A 14,972-nucleotide genomic window follows, 5' to 3' on the forward strand; every position below is an offset into this window, starting at 1 on the left:
GTCACGTCTGGCCCACTTGTGAGGTGTAGGAAGTTGTATGAAACAGAACAATTGGAATCTGGAAATCAGAACTCCTTAGTTCCCATTTCAAATCCCTTTATTTATGTAAATGGTCTGGAAAATCTACTAACCTCACTGGGCCTCTGTTTCATCTATAAAATTAAAGCAGGACTAGGATGATGGTTTTCAGCTATGATCGCTGGAGCCCAGAGGTTCTGTGGAATCTCTTAGAGTCTACCACAGGAAAGGGGGAGAGAGACAGAGGTAAATTACAGCTCCCTTTTTAACTTTTTTGCCTAGTAGGTTCTGGTAAATTTTGTTTGAAGAAGGCAACACCATTCTTCCAGCTTCTTAAGCGAAAAACCATGGGGTCATCCTTGAATCCTTGTCCCCACCCCAAGCATTCCAACATTTCCACCCAACAATCCTGCTGGATATATCATCAAAATATATCCAGAATCTGACTGCTTGTCCACACGTCCTCAGTTAAGACATGGTCAGTGCCTGAGCACCCATCGCCAGGATCCTTGCAATCATCTCTTATTAGTTTCCCTGCTTCTTGTTTTCACACACACACACACACACACACACACACACGAACACACATACACACCCTCATTCTGTACTCAACAGCTTGAGAGATCTCTTTAGACATACATTTCTTCCAGTCCCTTCCTTCTCTGTTCCAGTGGGCTCCCATCTTACTCAAATTAAACCAAAGTCCTTACAATTGCCTACACTTTTCTACATGATCCCGCTTCCTCTCTTCTCATCTCCTATTGTGTTCTCCCACTTCAGCCCCAGCCACCTGTCTGTCTTCCACATCTTTGAACAATCAAAGCATGGCTCTGACTCAGCCTTTGTACTTGCTGTGCCTGGAACAATCTTCACCCAGATATCTGCATAGATCATTCCTACCTCACTCAGGTCTCTGCCCAAATGCCACCTTCTCAGTAAGACCTTCCCTGACAATCCTATATAAAAGGGTAAAACCTCAAACACACGTTATTAGCCCGCTCACCCTGATTTATTTTTCTTCATTGTGTGTATCACCATCTGCCATGAAATCGGTCTGTTTGTTTGTTTACTGTCAGTCTCCCCTGACTTGACTGAAGGCTGTGGAAGCAAAGATTTAGTTTTATTTACTGCAATATCTCCATTGCCTGTAACAGTGCCTAGTTCAGAGCAGGCGCTGCATACATTTTGTTTGAATGACTGAAAACCAAAAAACCCATTGCTGTCAAGTGAATTCCAACTCATAGAGACCCTATAGGATAGAGTAGAACTGCCCCATAGGATTTCAAGGAGCAGCTGATGATTCAAACTGCAGACCTTTAGAGTTAGCAGCCAAATTCTTAACCACTGTGCCACCAGGGCTCCTGAATGACTGAACTAATTGATAAAAGAGAGAAGGAAAGAAGGAAGGGTGGGTGGGGGGAGGAAGAGAGAAAGAAAGGCATTTTAAAAAAACTGTTTAGATATCACTGGACTAGAAGCTCTGTCTAAAACCTTTTCAATTCTGTGATTCAATGACCTTAATGAGGAAAAAAGCAAAACAAAACGAAGCCAAGAACAACACTTAATGATCATAATCCAAGTGTGTTTCCTTCCAGGCTGGGTTCGAAAATCAAAAGAACATCCTGCACTACTTGTATTGCTTTTACAGACAGCTCTAGGGAGCATCCAAGGGGGCTGGACACACATTAGTGTATAAAACTACAGAGAGGAGAGTCTCTCGGCAGCACTTCTGTAGGAGAAGAGCCACAGCAGGGCTTGGGAGACTCTGAACTGCTGCTCTTTTTCTCAGAAACCTCTGTGGCGTTTTCAGACATATGAAACACAACAGCTTTAGACCCATTTGTAGATAATACATTTCTACCTTTGAAAATGGTTTGAAATGACACAAATTCTGGATCTTGTCCATTTAGAGCTGTGATTTTATAACAGCAGGGGAAAAAAAAAAAAAACACCTCTTAAAGAAAGAAGTACAGAGTAGTGATTGCAAACATACCAGCAGAGTCATTTCAGATGAATTCATCTTAGTGGTTCACAGTTTGGAAACTGACGATGGGTTTTATTGAGAACCTTTTACTTCTATCAGGTTCAAAATACTTGAAGATATTAACTATTTATTATCCTGAGAAATTCCAGCTTAGACTTTGGTAGAGGATATAATTTTTTACGAATAGCCTTAAACACATCTTCCAGTAGATCTTTACCCCAGTAAACCCCTAATGCACACATCTTTGTATTGTTTTATTTGCTTATTTATTCATTCACCAAACACTAATTGAGACCTACCATGGTAGTTCAAGAAATTCTGCTAAATGTAGAGGGTGACTCAAAGAGATTATGAAGAGGTTAGTTGGGAGATACAATATCACATTAAAAAAATCAGTACAACACAACAAAGCAGAAGATGAAACTGAAGGTTGATCTTGATACTTACCAATTCCTGAGCTCCATTTCCAGAGATCTAGTCTTACTAGGCCCTGCTGGGGATAACGTCAGAAATTTACCCTTTAAAAGCTTCCCAGGTAATTCTGATAGATAGCCTAGGTTTGAAGATCTTTGAACTATAGAGTAAGTGAAAGCAAAATCTAAAATAGATGAGGGAATGGAGGATATTAGTGAGCTGTCATAGAAACATATCTTGGATAACATCAGTGAGAAATATTCACCAAGGCCCTTTGGATCCCAGGCCCTCTGCCTAGCTCATAGTCATGGATTAAGTTGTGTCCCCCAAAAATATCTGTCAACTTGACTAGGTCATGACTCCCGGTATTCTATGATTGTCTATCATTTTGTAATTTGATGTGATTTCCCTATGTGTTGTAAATGCTATCACTATGATGTAGTAAGATGGATTAGCGGCAGTTACAGTGATGAGATCTACGAGATTAGATAGTGTCTTAAGCCAGTCTCTTTTGAGATATAAAAGAGAGAAGTGAGCAGAGAGACATGGGGACCTCATACCACCAAGAAAGCCGTGCTGGGAGCAGAGTGCGTCCTTTGGACCTGAGGTTCCTGCGCAGAGAAGCTCCCAGACCAAGGGAAGGTTGATGACAAGGACCTTCCTCCAGAGCCAACAGAGAAAGCCTTCCCCTGGAGCCGATGCCCTGAATTTGGACTTGTAGCCTACTAGACTGTGAGAAAATAAATTTCTCTTTGTTAAAGCCATCCACTTGTGGTATTTCTGTTATTGCAGCACTAGATAACTAAGCCACACATCTAGATTCAGTTTAACATTTTTAAAGCTTTTTGTCAACAGTTATCTCTGTGAGTGATTAAACAGCTATCAACCATTAATTACACAACTTGAATTGATATTATCTGAATGGTTACAGTTAATTAATTTACTAATTTATACCTTGCCTCATTTCTTGAAGATGTGAAGCAGTGAATAAAAAAAAAAATGTGAAATATAAATCAGAATACAAAATCATTATCAAGAACTTTAAATAAGAATGAAGGTCAAAGACAAGGGAAAAAAACGGAGACATTAGGTCAAGCCTCAACTTTGCCTCTGAACTATATAGCAATCAAAGCAAAACCTAGAACAGCGTTAACCACACACGTGTGCTGCTGAGAGAGGGGTGGGGACAGACTTGAAAACGAGCAAACTGCCTTCCTACATTTTACTAAGGAAAGCTTTCACTGAGTCCTAAAACAGAGAAGGAATCTTTTTTGTAAATTTGTGTGTATTTAATTTTTATTTTTGTTTATGTCTTCTTTCATCACACATTTACATGTTGCTATAAAAAAATCAGTATAGCGCTCTTCCAAAAATACCTGGGGGTGGAGGGGGGTGGTTGGCAAAAAAAGGGGGGGAATGTGTGCATCATTGAGTAAAAATACAGTGTATTTATTCATTTTATAACAGCTTTATAGAGATATAATTCACATACTGTACAATTCACCCACTTTAAGTGTACAATTCCATTTTTTTAGTATATTCAGATATGTGCCATCATCATCACAAATTTAGAACTTTTTCATCACCCCAAAATGAAACCCAGTACCCACTAGGCGAACACCAGCACTAGGCAAGCAACAATCTACATTCTGGCTCCATGAATTTGTCTGTTCTAGACAGTTTCATATCAATGGAACCATACAATATGGGATCCTTTGCAACTTCCTTTTTCAGACAGCATGATGTTGTGAAGGTTCATTCATGTGGCATGTTTCATTACTTAATTTGTTTTTATTGCTGAATAATACTCTATTGTATGGCCATAACTTCTAGTTCCATTTATATGTTGATGAACATTTGGGTTATTTCCATTTTTTGACTGTTGTGAACAATGCTGCTATGAACATTCATGTACAAGGTTTTATATGGATGTATGTTGTCATTTCTCCTGAGTGTATGTATACCTAGGAGTTGAAATGCTGGGTCATATGGCGGGTCTATGTTTAATCATTTGGAGAAATGCCAGGCTGTTTTCTAAAGCAGCTGTACCATTTTACACTCTTGCTATAAGTGTATGAGGGTTCTAATTTCTCTACATTCTCTCCAACATTTGTTATTATCTGCCTGTTTTATTATAGCCATCCTAGTGGATGTGTTGCAGTATCTCATTATGGTTTTGGTTTGCATTTCCCTGATTCCTAATGATGTTGAGCATCTTTTCTTATGCTTATAGGCCATTTGTACACCTTCTTTGGAGAAAAGTTTCTTCAGCTCCTTTGTCCGTTTTTAATTGGATTTTTTTTATACTTGAGTCGTAAGAGTTCTTTATATATTCTAGATACAGATTCCTTACGTATAATTTGCAAAAATTTGCTCCCATTCCGTGTTGTCATTTCAATATAATGATAATTTTCTTTGCAGCACCACAGTTTTTAATTTTCAGGGGATCCATTTTTTTTTTTTTTTTCTTTTGTTGATTGTATGTTTGGTGTCATATCGAAGAAATCATTGCCTTAGCCATGGTCACAAAGAAATATGCCTGTTTTCTTCTAAGAGTTTTATAGTTTTAGACCTTACTTTTAGGTCTTTGCTCTATTTTGAGTTAATCTTTGCATATGGTGTGAGGTAGGGATCCAACTTCATTTTTTTGCACGTGTCTATATCCAGTTGTCCGAACATCATTTGTTGGAAAGACTATTCTTTCCCCATTGAATGGTCTTGGCACCCTCTTTGAAAATCAACTGGGTATAAATGTGAGGGGTGAGGGCTTATTTCTTACCACTCAGTTCTATTCCACTTATCTATATGTCTATCCTTATACAATTATTACACTATCTTTATTACTATAGTTTAGCAGTAAGTTTTGAAATCGGGAAGTGTGAGTGTTCCTCCATTGTTCTTCTTTTTCAAGACTGTTCTTGCTATTCTGGGTCCTTTGAATTTCAGAATGAATTTTAAAATCAGCTATTCAATTTCTGCAAAGAAGCCAGGTGGGATTTTGATAAGGATTGCGTTGAATTGGTCAATCAATATGGGGAGTTCTGCCATCTTAAAAATGTTAAGTCTTCTGATACATGAATGTGGGCTATCTTACCATTTATTGAGGTCTTCACTAATTTCTTTCAACAGTGTTTTACAGCTGTCAGCACACAAGTGTTGCATGTCTTTTGTTAAATTTTTGAGGAACCTTTTTTATGGGGCTTCAAATAGAGTTGGAAACCCTGGTGGCATAGTGGTTAAGTGCTATGGCTGCTAACCAAAAGGTTGGCAGTTCGAATCCCATCAGGCACTCCTTGAAAACTCTATAGGGCAGTTCTACTCTGTCCTATAGGGTTGCTGTGAGTCAGAATTGACTTGACAGCAATGACCACCACCACTCAAATAGAGTTCTTCATACCTTCATACAGTAAATACAGGAATCGATTCACAAGGCTATTTCTTATTATGTTCTCTGACCTGCATTTGTGTAGCAAGGTCCCAATAAAATGGCAGGTGGGCTAGAGAGCATGAGGAGTTCTAAGAAAAAGCAAGATGAGCAGGTGCTACCTTGGGAAAGAGTATGAAGGGAAAGGAGAGCAGGTAGAAGGAAGGAGGTAATCAGAGAGGGGAATCAGAGTGATTCCAATAACCAACCAGGACTATCCTACAATTTTGCACACAGCCCAAATGAAATTTCAAAAAAATGTTGGTGAGTTTAATTATTTTGTAAAAAGTACATTAAGACATGAGACATCATTTTTTATTAAGAGATTTCATGAACTACTTTATAAATTTGTTGTTGTTTTGTTAGTTCAAGGGGCTTCCACGACTATTGGGGTTATTCTTTTCAGGATGGATAGCAATAATAAATGACACAGGACAAGGGTATGTCCCTCCCCTACATCAACAGATAAAATCAGGTTTAAATGCGTGTAGATAGGAAATCGGGTTAAATGAAATTCAAGCAAAGGGAGAAAAAACTGATTTTCTCAATAGGGAAGTGACTGCCAAGTTGCCCTATAGCCAAGGAGGGCAGGTGCAGAGGCTAATGTCGGTTGGCTTCCCATAGCTCTCAGATTCCAGGTTTCCTGGACTCCACACCCTAAGCCCTGGGTCCTGGGACCATCAGCGCAGCATGCAGCCAGCCTGGCTGACTCAAGTTAGTGCTTCCTATTGAACAATTAGCTTGGTTTAACCAGAAAGGGAAGATGGAACCCCCAAACACCACCCTTCTCCACCATCAGCTACTGTGTACAAATAAAATCACTCCTTTTTTTTTTAAGTACACCTAGTGTCAGCAGAAGGTTTGTGCTTGTCTACTCACCAAAGGTTGGTGGTTTACACCTACCCAGTGGTACCAGGAAAGAAAGGCCTGGTGATCTGCTTCTGTAAAGATTAAAGCCAAGAAAACCCAATGGAGCAGTTCTACTCTGTGACAGAAGGGGTCTCCGGAGTCAGAACTGACTCCGCGGCAACAGGTTTGGTTTTGGTTTTGGTAATGTTAGCGATGTTACCAGCCCCTGGGCCACGCGAGCAGTTAATGAGCTCGGCTGCTAACTGAAAGGTTGGCTGTTCTAGTCCACCCAGGGGCACCTTGGAAGAAAGGCCTGGTGTTCTACTTCCAAAAAACAGCCATTAAAAACTCTTTGGAGCAGTTCTACTCTGACATACATAAACCAAAAAACTGACTGACTCATAGCGACCCTACAGGACAGAGTAGAACTGCCCATGGGGTTTCCAAGGAGCAGCTGGTGGATTTGAACTGCTGACCTTTTAGTTAGCAGCCGCGCTCTTATCCACTGCACCACCAGGGCTCCTTGACATACATGGGATCCCCATAAAGAGGAATCGGCTCAAAGGCAACTGGTTAGTGTTAGCAACAGGCAATCTGTGACTGGACGGCTAGGTTTAAATCCAGCTCTTCTACTGTGTGTGTGGGTGTGTGAGTGCATGCGTGCATGTGCGTGTGTGCCTGTGTGTGTGTGTGTGTGTGTGTGTGAGACAGACAGAGACAGAGAGAGAGAGAGTTTGGGAACATGCCCTACACGCTCCTTCTACCCTCAGTTTCCCTCAGCCTGAATTGATGAAAGGAGACCATCCAGGTAAAGCATCTGGCACTGCCTGGCACACAGTAAGCACTCCGTAAAGGATAGCTCTTTTTCTTAAGTTTTTACTTCTACCCTTAAAAAATTTACTTTTTAAAAGGAGTTGACCAACAGTATCATGAACTCCAACAGTAAAATGTGCATTTACGTTCTAGTTTGAGTTTGGGGAGACAGTCATGTGTTAATAAATATTAACTTTAATTGTTGTTTTTTCTTGCTTACTAACAAAAATGGTGTAGTGAATAGCTGGAAATTAGAAAGCTAAGATGCTTCCCACATTTCATGCTTCTTACTTCATTTTGCACAAAGAGAAATTACCAGCCCCTAAGTATTTATCAGAGCCCTGGTGGCGCAGTGGTTAAGAGCTTGGCTGCTACCTCAAAGCTCAGCAGTTCAAATCCACCAGCTGCTTCCTGGAAACCCTATGGGGCACTTCCATTCTGTCCTATAGGGTTGCTATGAGTTAGTAATGCATTTGGTTTTTTTAAGTATTTATTGCATATTATGTAGACTTATTAAAAAACAAAAACACTATAGTCCAAGTCCTTACTATCCTTGTTAGTATTGCCATTATTTAGTACACTGTTACACTGTTATCTTGTTTGTTGTGATGGTAATATTATTTTTAAGAGGTAAGGTATAAGTTTCCAAGTATGCTTCAGGGAATGCAGTCCTGTATGGTAAAAATAAGAATGCATGATCATGTTGCATAATCAAATTTAAGTCCTTTCAGTTAAATTTTTCTCTCTTATACTGTTCTTTTATGCAGCCACATTCATAATATAGCTCCTAGGCTAAACAATAGAAACAGAAGATATGAGTGGAACAATAATGGGCTTGCTTTTTAATATGAAGGAAGATTAGAATTGTATTAAATTACATATTAGTGGAAAAATAAAGCAAAAGAGAATAGGATGACAACTTTATGCTGCTGTGAAGTCTAGATTACAGAACATAGTTGTGATATTTATCAGCTTAATATTGAATTTCCTTTGAAAACTTGCTTTTAATTACATTAAAATATTATATAATCTAAATATCCCCTCCTAATGTATGAAAGTGCTCTAGTTATAATTTGGCTGTTGAGAAAGAAAGGCACTGAGTAGCTATTATAGGGTAGACACTCCGTGAGAGAGTGTAAGCACCTTAAAATATAATAAAGTAAAGCTCTCTTTGTAAATAAAGGACCTGTTTATCCTTGAATTGGACACTGTTTATTCTGAGAATAAGCAGGAGAGATGTGTCTGCTGCCCTTAGCATGGGAAACAACCCCAAAACTTTCTCTGAGTCCGTTGGAATTCCTCAAAAAATATTTACATTCTCTTCTACCATCAATCACTCTTAAGTGTGATAAGTCTTGCCTCTAACTTCTAAGGGATCAGTGAAATTATGTCCTTTCCTTATAATGCATTTGGATATCTGATATGACCTAGACAACTGAGAGTCCTGGAGCCTGAAAAACAGGACATTTAAAGCTACATAGGCTCTTTGGTGGTGCAGTAGTTAAGAGCTTGATTGCTATCCAAAAGGTCAGTAGTTTGAATCCACCAGCCTCTCCTTGGAAACCCTATGGGGCAGTTCTACTCTGTCTATAGGGTTGCTATGAGTCGGAATTGACTCGATGGCCATGGGTTTTTAAGCTCCAGGTACCTTGGACTAGACATCTGGAGAATGTTCCTGGCAGGTGATGATGTTTCCCTTGCATTAATTACCTAGAGAGTTGGGGTTAGAAATAATGGGGGAAAGCCTGGTGTCTCTTAGCTTTCTTTCCCATTCACGGTTGCCCGAGGCGTTCATTTGTACACCCCTATGAGGGATCAGATGGTGGCTCTCTGCCTAAGTGCTCATCTGTTCTAAGTGTGATTAACCCCAGGATTCTTTGTGATATCCCCAGGTAAAGACACAGAGAGGAAAGTGGCTTACCACTTCGTTTCTCAGTTGCATAAAAAAGGATACAATGTCAATAACAAAGACCCCTGGTGCCACAGTGGTGAAAGCGCTCAGCTGTTGACCAAAAAATTGGCGGTTTGAAGCCACCAGCCACTCCGTGGGAGAAAGATGTGGCCGTCTGCTTCCATAAAGATGACAGCCTTGAAAACCCCTCTGTCCTATAGGGTTGCTATGAGTCAACAACCACAGCCTTAGTCTTCCACTGCAAGTCATAGAAAGTTGGTCACTCAGCTAACAGCAGGAGCCTGTTAAGGAAAGTGGGTGATGAGGTAGGGAGGGAGGGAAAGAGGTGGGAGTAGAGGAAATATAAGGGATAGAAGAGAAAGAGAGGGGACCCTGTCAGGGGACCAACTTGTCTTTGCTTTCCCCAAGCAGAGGTGTCTTTCAGGGATAGAATGTCTCACCTTGTGAAGTTCGAGTGGGAATGAGGTCGGGGATGAGGACCATGGAACCCGCTCTAGTCTCAACCTCATGGGCTATTGCCTTGGTATTCCGCCTTGCAGGTTTCTGTCCCACCTGTCCCCTTATTGGAATCAGCTTCCCGAGTTGGTATTTCCTGCATCTGTTTGGCTACTAGTCAGAAGCAAGATCTAATTTAGGACTGAAACCGAAACACTTGAACGGCAGGAATCAGAGGTGAAGCCAGGGGCTTCTCTCGTGAATCCTGGAATCCAATCACTTAAATTTAATAAACCCAAACTTTATAAATACAGACCCAAGAGAATTTAAAACAATTATAATAACACAGCTGGTAAATATTGAGAGTTTTCCTTATGCCCGGAACTCCGTTGCTTTCCCTCTGTCTCATGTCCTTGTCACACAGTTGAGGAAATCGAAGCTGAGAGAGGCTGAGTAACTTGCCTAGGCTCACACACTGAGCCACGGCAAAGCTAAGATTCTAACACAAGTGCTCTGTTTTCAGAGGCCTCCATTTTAATCATTATACTCAACTGCCTCCCTCACAAGGAATCTAGGAAAGGGCTCAATAGCCAGAAACAGCAAGCATCACATCTGCTGAAAGGTCAATTCTTAATTATTTGATTATCTGTGGATGATATAGCATCTAAGGAGCCCTGGTGGCACAACAGTTATGTGCTCAGCTGCTAACCAAAAGGTTGGCAGTTCAAACCCACCCAGCAGCTCCATGGGAGAAAGACCGGGCAACCTGCTCTGTGTAAAGATTACAGCCTAGAAAACCCTAAGGGACAGTTCTACTCTGTCACATGAGATCACTGTGAGTCAAAATTGACTTGATGGCACCCAACAGCAACCATATAGCATCTACCATAATCAAACCTTTTTTTTTTTTAACTGAATAAAATTGTGTAGTTGAAAAAAAAAATCTGAACTAGAAAGTCAGGATACCTGCCTGGGTTTAGTCCTCATTTTGATACAGAAACATGGCCTTGAAAAAGCCACTTCAGTTCCCTTACCTGCACGTTGAGAATGTGGATTTAAACAAACTACCGTTCGTTTGTTTTGTTTTGTTTTGTTTTACAAATAATGTGCTCACGTAAATAACATGTCCACACACACATAACAATGTAACGCGCATAGCGCCATAGGGAAATATTAAGCAAGGGGGTTGCATGGTTGGCAAAAAAGTAGAACATGCATGTTATCTGCATAAAATATGGTATTTCATTATTAATACATTAGTGTGTAATATATTAGCTTACCAGACAATATTACTAATTAAATATCAGTTGTCATTCTTCAAATTTCTTAAACTGAACCATAGGACTGAAATCTAATTGAAATATAACTAGTGTTTTTTTTTAATCAAAAAGTGTTTTTTATTTATTTTCATACCATAAAATTGCTGCCAAAAGACCTGATGAATTTACTGGACATTAAATATTATTAGTTAAAGAATATCATTTGGGAATATCAAAGTTTACCCTTGTTAATATTCTCATTCTTTGGAGCTATCCAAGAATGAGGTATAAAAATGATTGTCCATTTGAATGCCCCAGACAAAAAACGAACACTGACTATTAGACAAAAACAGTTTAGGTATTGGGTGTCAATATTTTACTTTTTTAACACACAAGGATTTGCATCACTATTTCTACAAAGTATTAAATGACATTTCTGTGTTTTGTCAACAGACCAGCAGTACTCATGGTCACCGACTCAGCACTTCAATGAAGAAAGATACTCCCCTGCTCCTAGGAATATGAAAGGGTTATCCGGGAGTCGAAATCAACCACAGTTATGTTCTGGTCATACTTGTGGCTTAACACCCCCTGAAGATTGTGATCATACTCATGACCACATTCACCATGGGCAGGAAACAAGGCAATCCTACTTGCTCAGCCCAACTGACAGCTGCCCCATGGACCGCCATCGTTGTTCACCCAGAAGCTCCATCCATTCCGAATGTATGATGATGCCCATGATGATGGGCGATCATATGTCTAGTAGCACTTTTCCCAGAATGCACTATAGCTCGCATTACGATACAAGAGACGATTGTGCCATGTCTCACGCTAGTACTAAAATTAATCGAATTCCAGCCAATCTTTTGGACCAGTTTGAGAAACAACTCCCTCTCCACAGGGATGGATTCCATACTTTACAATACCAGAGGACTTCAACCGCTGCAGAACAACGCAGTGAGAGTCCAGGGAGAATACGACACCTTGTCCATTCTGTCCAGAAGCTCTTCACCAAGTCTCATTCTTTAGAAGGCTCTTCCAAGAGTAACGTCAATGGGACCAAAGGTGACAGTAGAGTGGATGATCACCACCACAGCCACCATTCGAAACACAGTAAAAGAAGTAAAAGCAAGGAGCGGAAACCTGAAAGCAAGCATAAATCTGGCATGAGTAGTTGGTGGAGTTCTGATGACAATTTGGACAGTGATAGCACCTACCGAACACCCAGTGTGGTTAATAGGCATCATGTAGATCACATCTCCCACTGCTACCCTGAAACTCTCCAGGGCCCCTTTGGGGATCTTTCACTGAAGACTTCCAAAAGTAATAACGACGTCAAGTGTTCTGCCTGTGAAGGTTTATCTATGACCCCGGATGCAAAGTACATGAAAAGGAGCTCCTGGTCCACTCTTACAGTAAGCCAGGCAAAAGAAGCTTATCGCAAGAGTTCCCTTAACTTGGATAAGCCTCTGGTCCATCAGGAAATCAAGCCTTCCTTGAGGCCATGCCATTACCTTCAGGTAAGGAGTCTCAGTGTTCTGAATGCGATTTCACATAACAATACTAATAGGAAACTATCACAGGTGATATTAACAGGCCTGACCTGGGAGAGCCTTTCAGGCATTCTTAATTCTTCCTTTGAACCATAACCCTACACATGATGGGCCCGTTCTTTTAATGCTTCGAATGCTGGAGGATTTAGCAGCACCACCAAAAATATATTAGCCCACATTAATGTGTTTTCGTTTGCAATGTGATCGTTTGGCCTCATGTAAACTGGCCTACAGCTTTAATGAGTTCATTTGTCACACCTGACGATAGCGTCATGCCGTCTTCACGATACTGATGAGTCTGATTGTGGCGAAGGCATCCGTTTCTCCGGGATGTGGATTAAATGAACTGCACAAAGGCAGCCGATCTCTTAACCACTGCACCGTCAGGGCTCCAACCATGTGTTAAAGACAGGGAATTGCTAGAGGTATCGTATTGTGAAATTCTCTCTTCTATATAATGTCCCTCTCATCTCTCTCCTAATCAGGCCATCACTGAATGGGCGGGGAGCATCAGCCTCCCCTGAGACATCCGCCTCCTTAACTGATGCCCCTGCAGTTACTGCTATCAGCGAATAGTGCTCTTAACAAAACTTGAATGTCTGAGGTCTTTTCGTTTATATATATGTATATATTTTTGTTGTTGTTCCAATTCACAAATCACTCCTGCTTCCCCGAGAGCAGTTGCTCTAAGCTGTGCAGCAATTTGGAGAAATCTTCATGGAATAATGACTAATAGTGCTAAATGCTGGCTGAGTCATCAGGCAGTCAATTAATGGAACAGATAAACACCTGTGAAGCGTTTCGTGAGTCAGGGGGTGGTAAATCATCTCAGCAACACCTCTTGCCGTCCTGGTACGCTGTCCAGAACTCAGTGGTTGTGTTCGGAAAGGAAATGCTAACCAAGTTACTTTCACAAATTTATTCGAAGACACAAATTGGTAGTTAGATAAAATATTATTTTTATAGCAGTGGCAGAGGCTTAAATTTTGCTTGCAGTTGGCAAACTCTAATAATGTCAAAATATAAAAATTTATGTATATAAAGGAACATGACAAGTAGAGCTAGATTTTACTCTTTGATGTGTTCATCTTTAAAGAAGCAAAACTCTCTTGTTTTTCTCTGTGTTTGTGCCTGGAAAATCTCGAGTCCAATGTCTCCTGAACAGTTTAGGATTAGGCTACAATTGTGATGTTTTCTCCCCTACGTCATCCTGACTCCAAAGCTACTTTTTTTTTTTTTTTTATTACACCTATCCTGGCATGGAGCCCTGGTGGCACAGTGGTTAAGAGCTCAGGCTGCTAACCAAAAGGTCGGCAGTTCAAATCTACCAGCCACTCCTTGGAAACCCATGGGGCAGTTCTCTGTCCTGTCAGGTCACTATGAGTCAGAATCGACTCAGCTGCAACGGGTTTGGTTTGGTTTTTATCCTGGTATATCCTCCACTTACACCTAAACTCTGCAATACCTCAAATCCCTCAGATCCTATTTTTTTTCATAAACTTTTTTTTTTTTTAGTTCAAACTTCTCCTCTTACTGAACATCCTTTTCTCTGCCTTCTAACAGCTCTTTTTAAAAAATTTTTATTATAGAAAATATGAATTACATGTAGAGGTAAACGTCTAATATAATGAACCTCAATAAACCCATAGCCCAGCTTTAAAAACTGTCAATTAATGGCCAATCTTGTTCTATTTATACCCCACCTACTTTCTCATCCAATTATGTTGACACATGCATCATATAATTTCAACTGTGGATATTTCTGCATTTATCTCTACAAGATCCCAACTGAAAGATAAGGACTCTTTCTTTTGAAGCATAACCACAGTATCATTCTGAAAAAAATTGTAAAAAACCAATAATTCTTTAACATTTTCAAATAACTACTCAATATTGAAATTTCCTTGATTGTGCACACCTTGTTTTTGTTAACAGTTTCTTTGGCTCAGGATCCAAAGAAGGGGCTTACATAGCAATTGGTTGATTTGTCATGTAACTTTTTTTAATCTGTAGATTTCGCCTCTTTTCCCACTCTTCTTCCTCCCCTTCCTCCTTGAAATGTTTTGTTTGTTTGGTTTAGGAGCCAGTTGATTGGTCAGATCGTTTTCCTGCAGTCTAGACTTTGTGGTTGCCTTCCTGCAGTGTCATTTAAAACGTTTCTCTGGTTCTTGTGTTCCTGTAAATTGGCAGTTAGGCCTACCAGATCTTGAACTTATCTGCCCTGTGATTTCTTGATGTATGCTTGTGTTTTGTTCACTTGATATTTTAAGGTCATGAATCATATTTCTCACTTGTCCTGTAAGCACCT

The 14,972-nt window shown here is 40.2% G+C and overlaps 1 protein-coding gene across 1 annotated transcript in view; it reads left to right on the forward strand.

The window, feature by feature from the left end:
- DLGAP2 (DLG associated protein 2) overlaps nt 1-14,972 on the forward strand; it is a 216,922-nt gene that overhangs the window by 54,490 nt on the left and 147,460 nt on the right. Inside the window, exon 2 of the mRNA XM_012554554.2 lies at nt 11,562-12,631. Coding sequence (XP_012410008.2) covers nt 11,562-12,631 — 1,070 coding nt within the window. The remainder of the gene's footprint in view (nt 1-11,561; nt 12,632-14,972) is intronic.

This window comes from Trichechus manatus, unplaced genomic scaffold, assembly GCF_000243295.1.
Source record: "Trichechus manatus latirostris isolate Lorelei unplaced genomic scaffold, TriManLat1.0 scaffold00023, whole genome shotgun sequence".
Classification (NCBI taxonomy): Eukaryota; Metazoa; Chordata; class Mammalia; order Sirenia; family Trichechidae; genus Trichechus; species Trichechus manatus.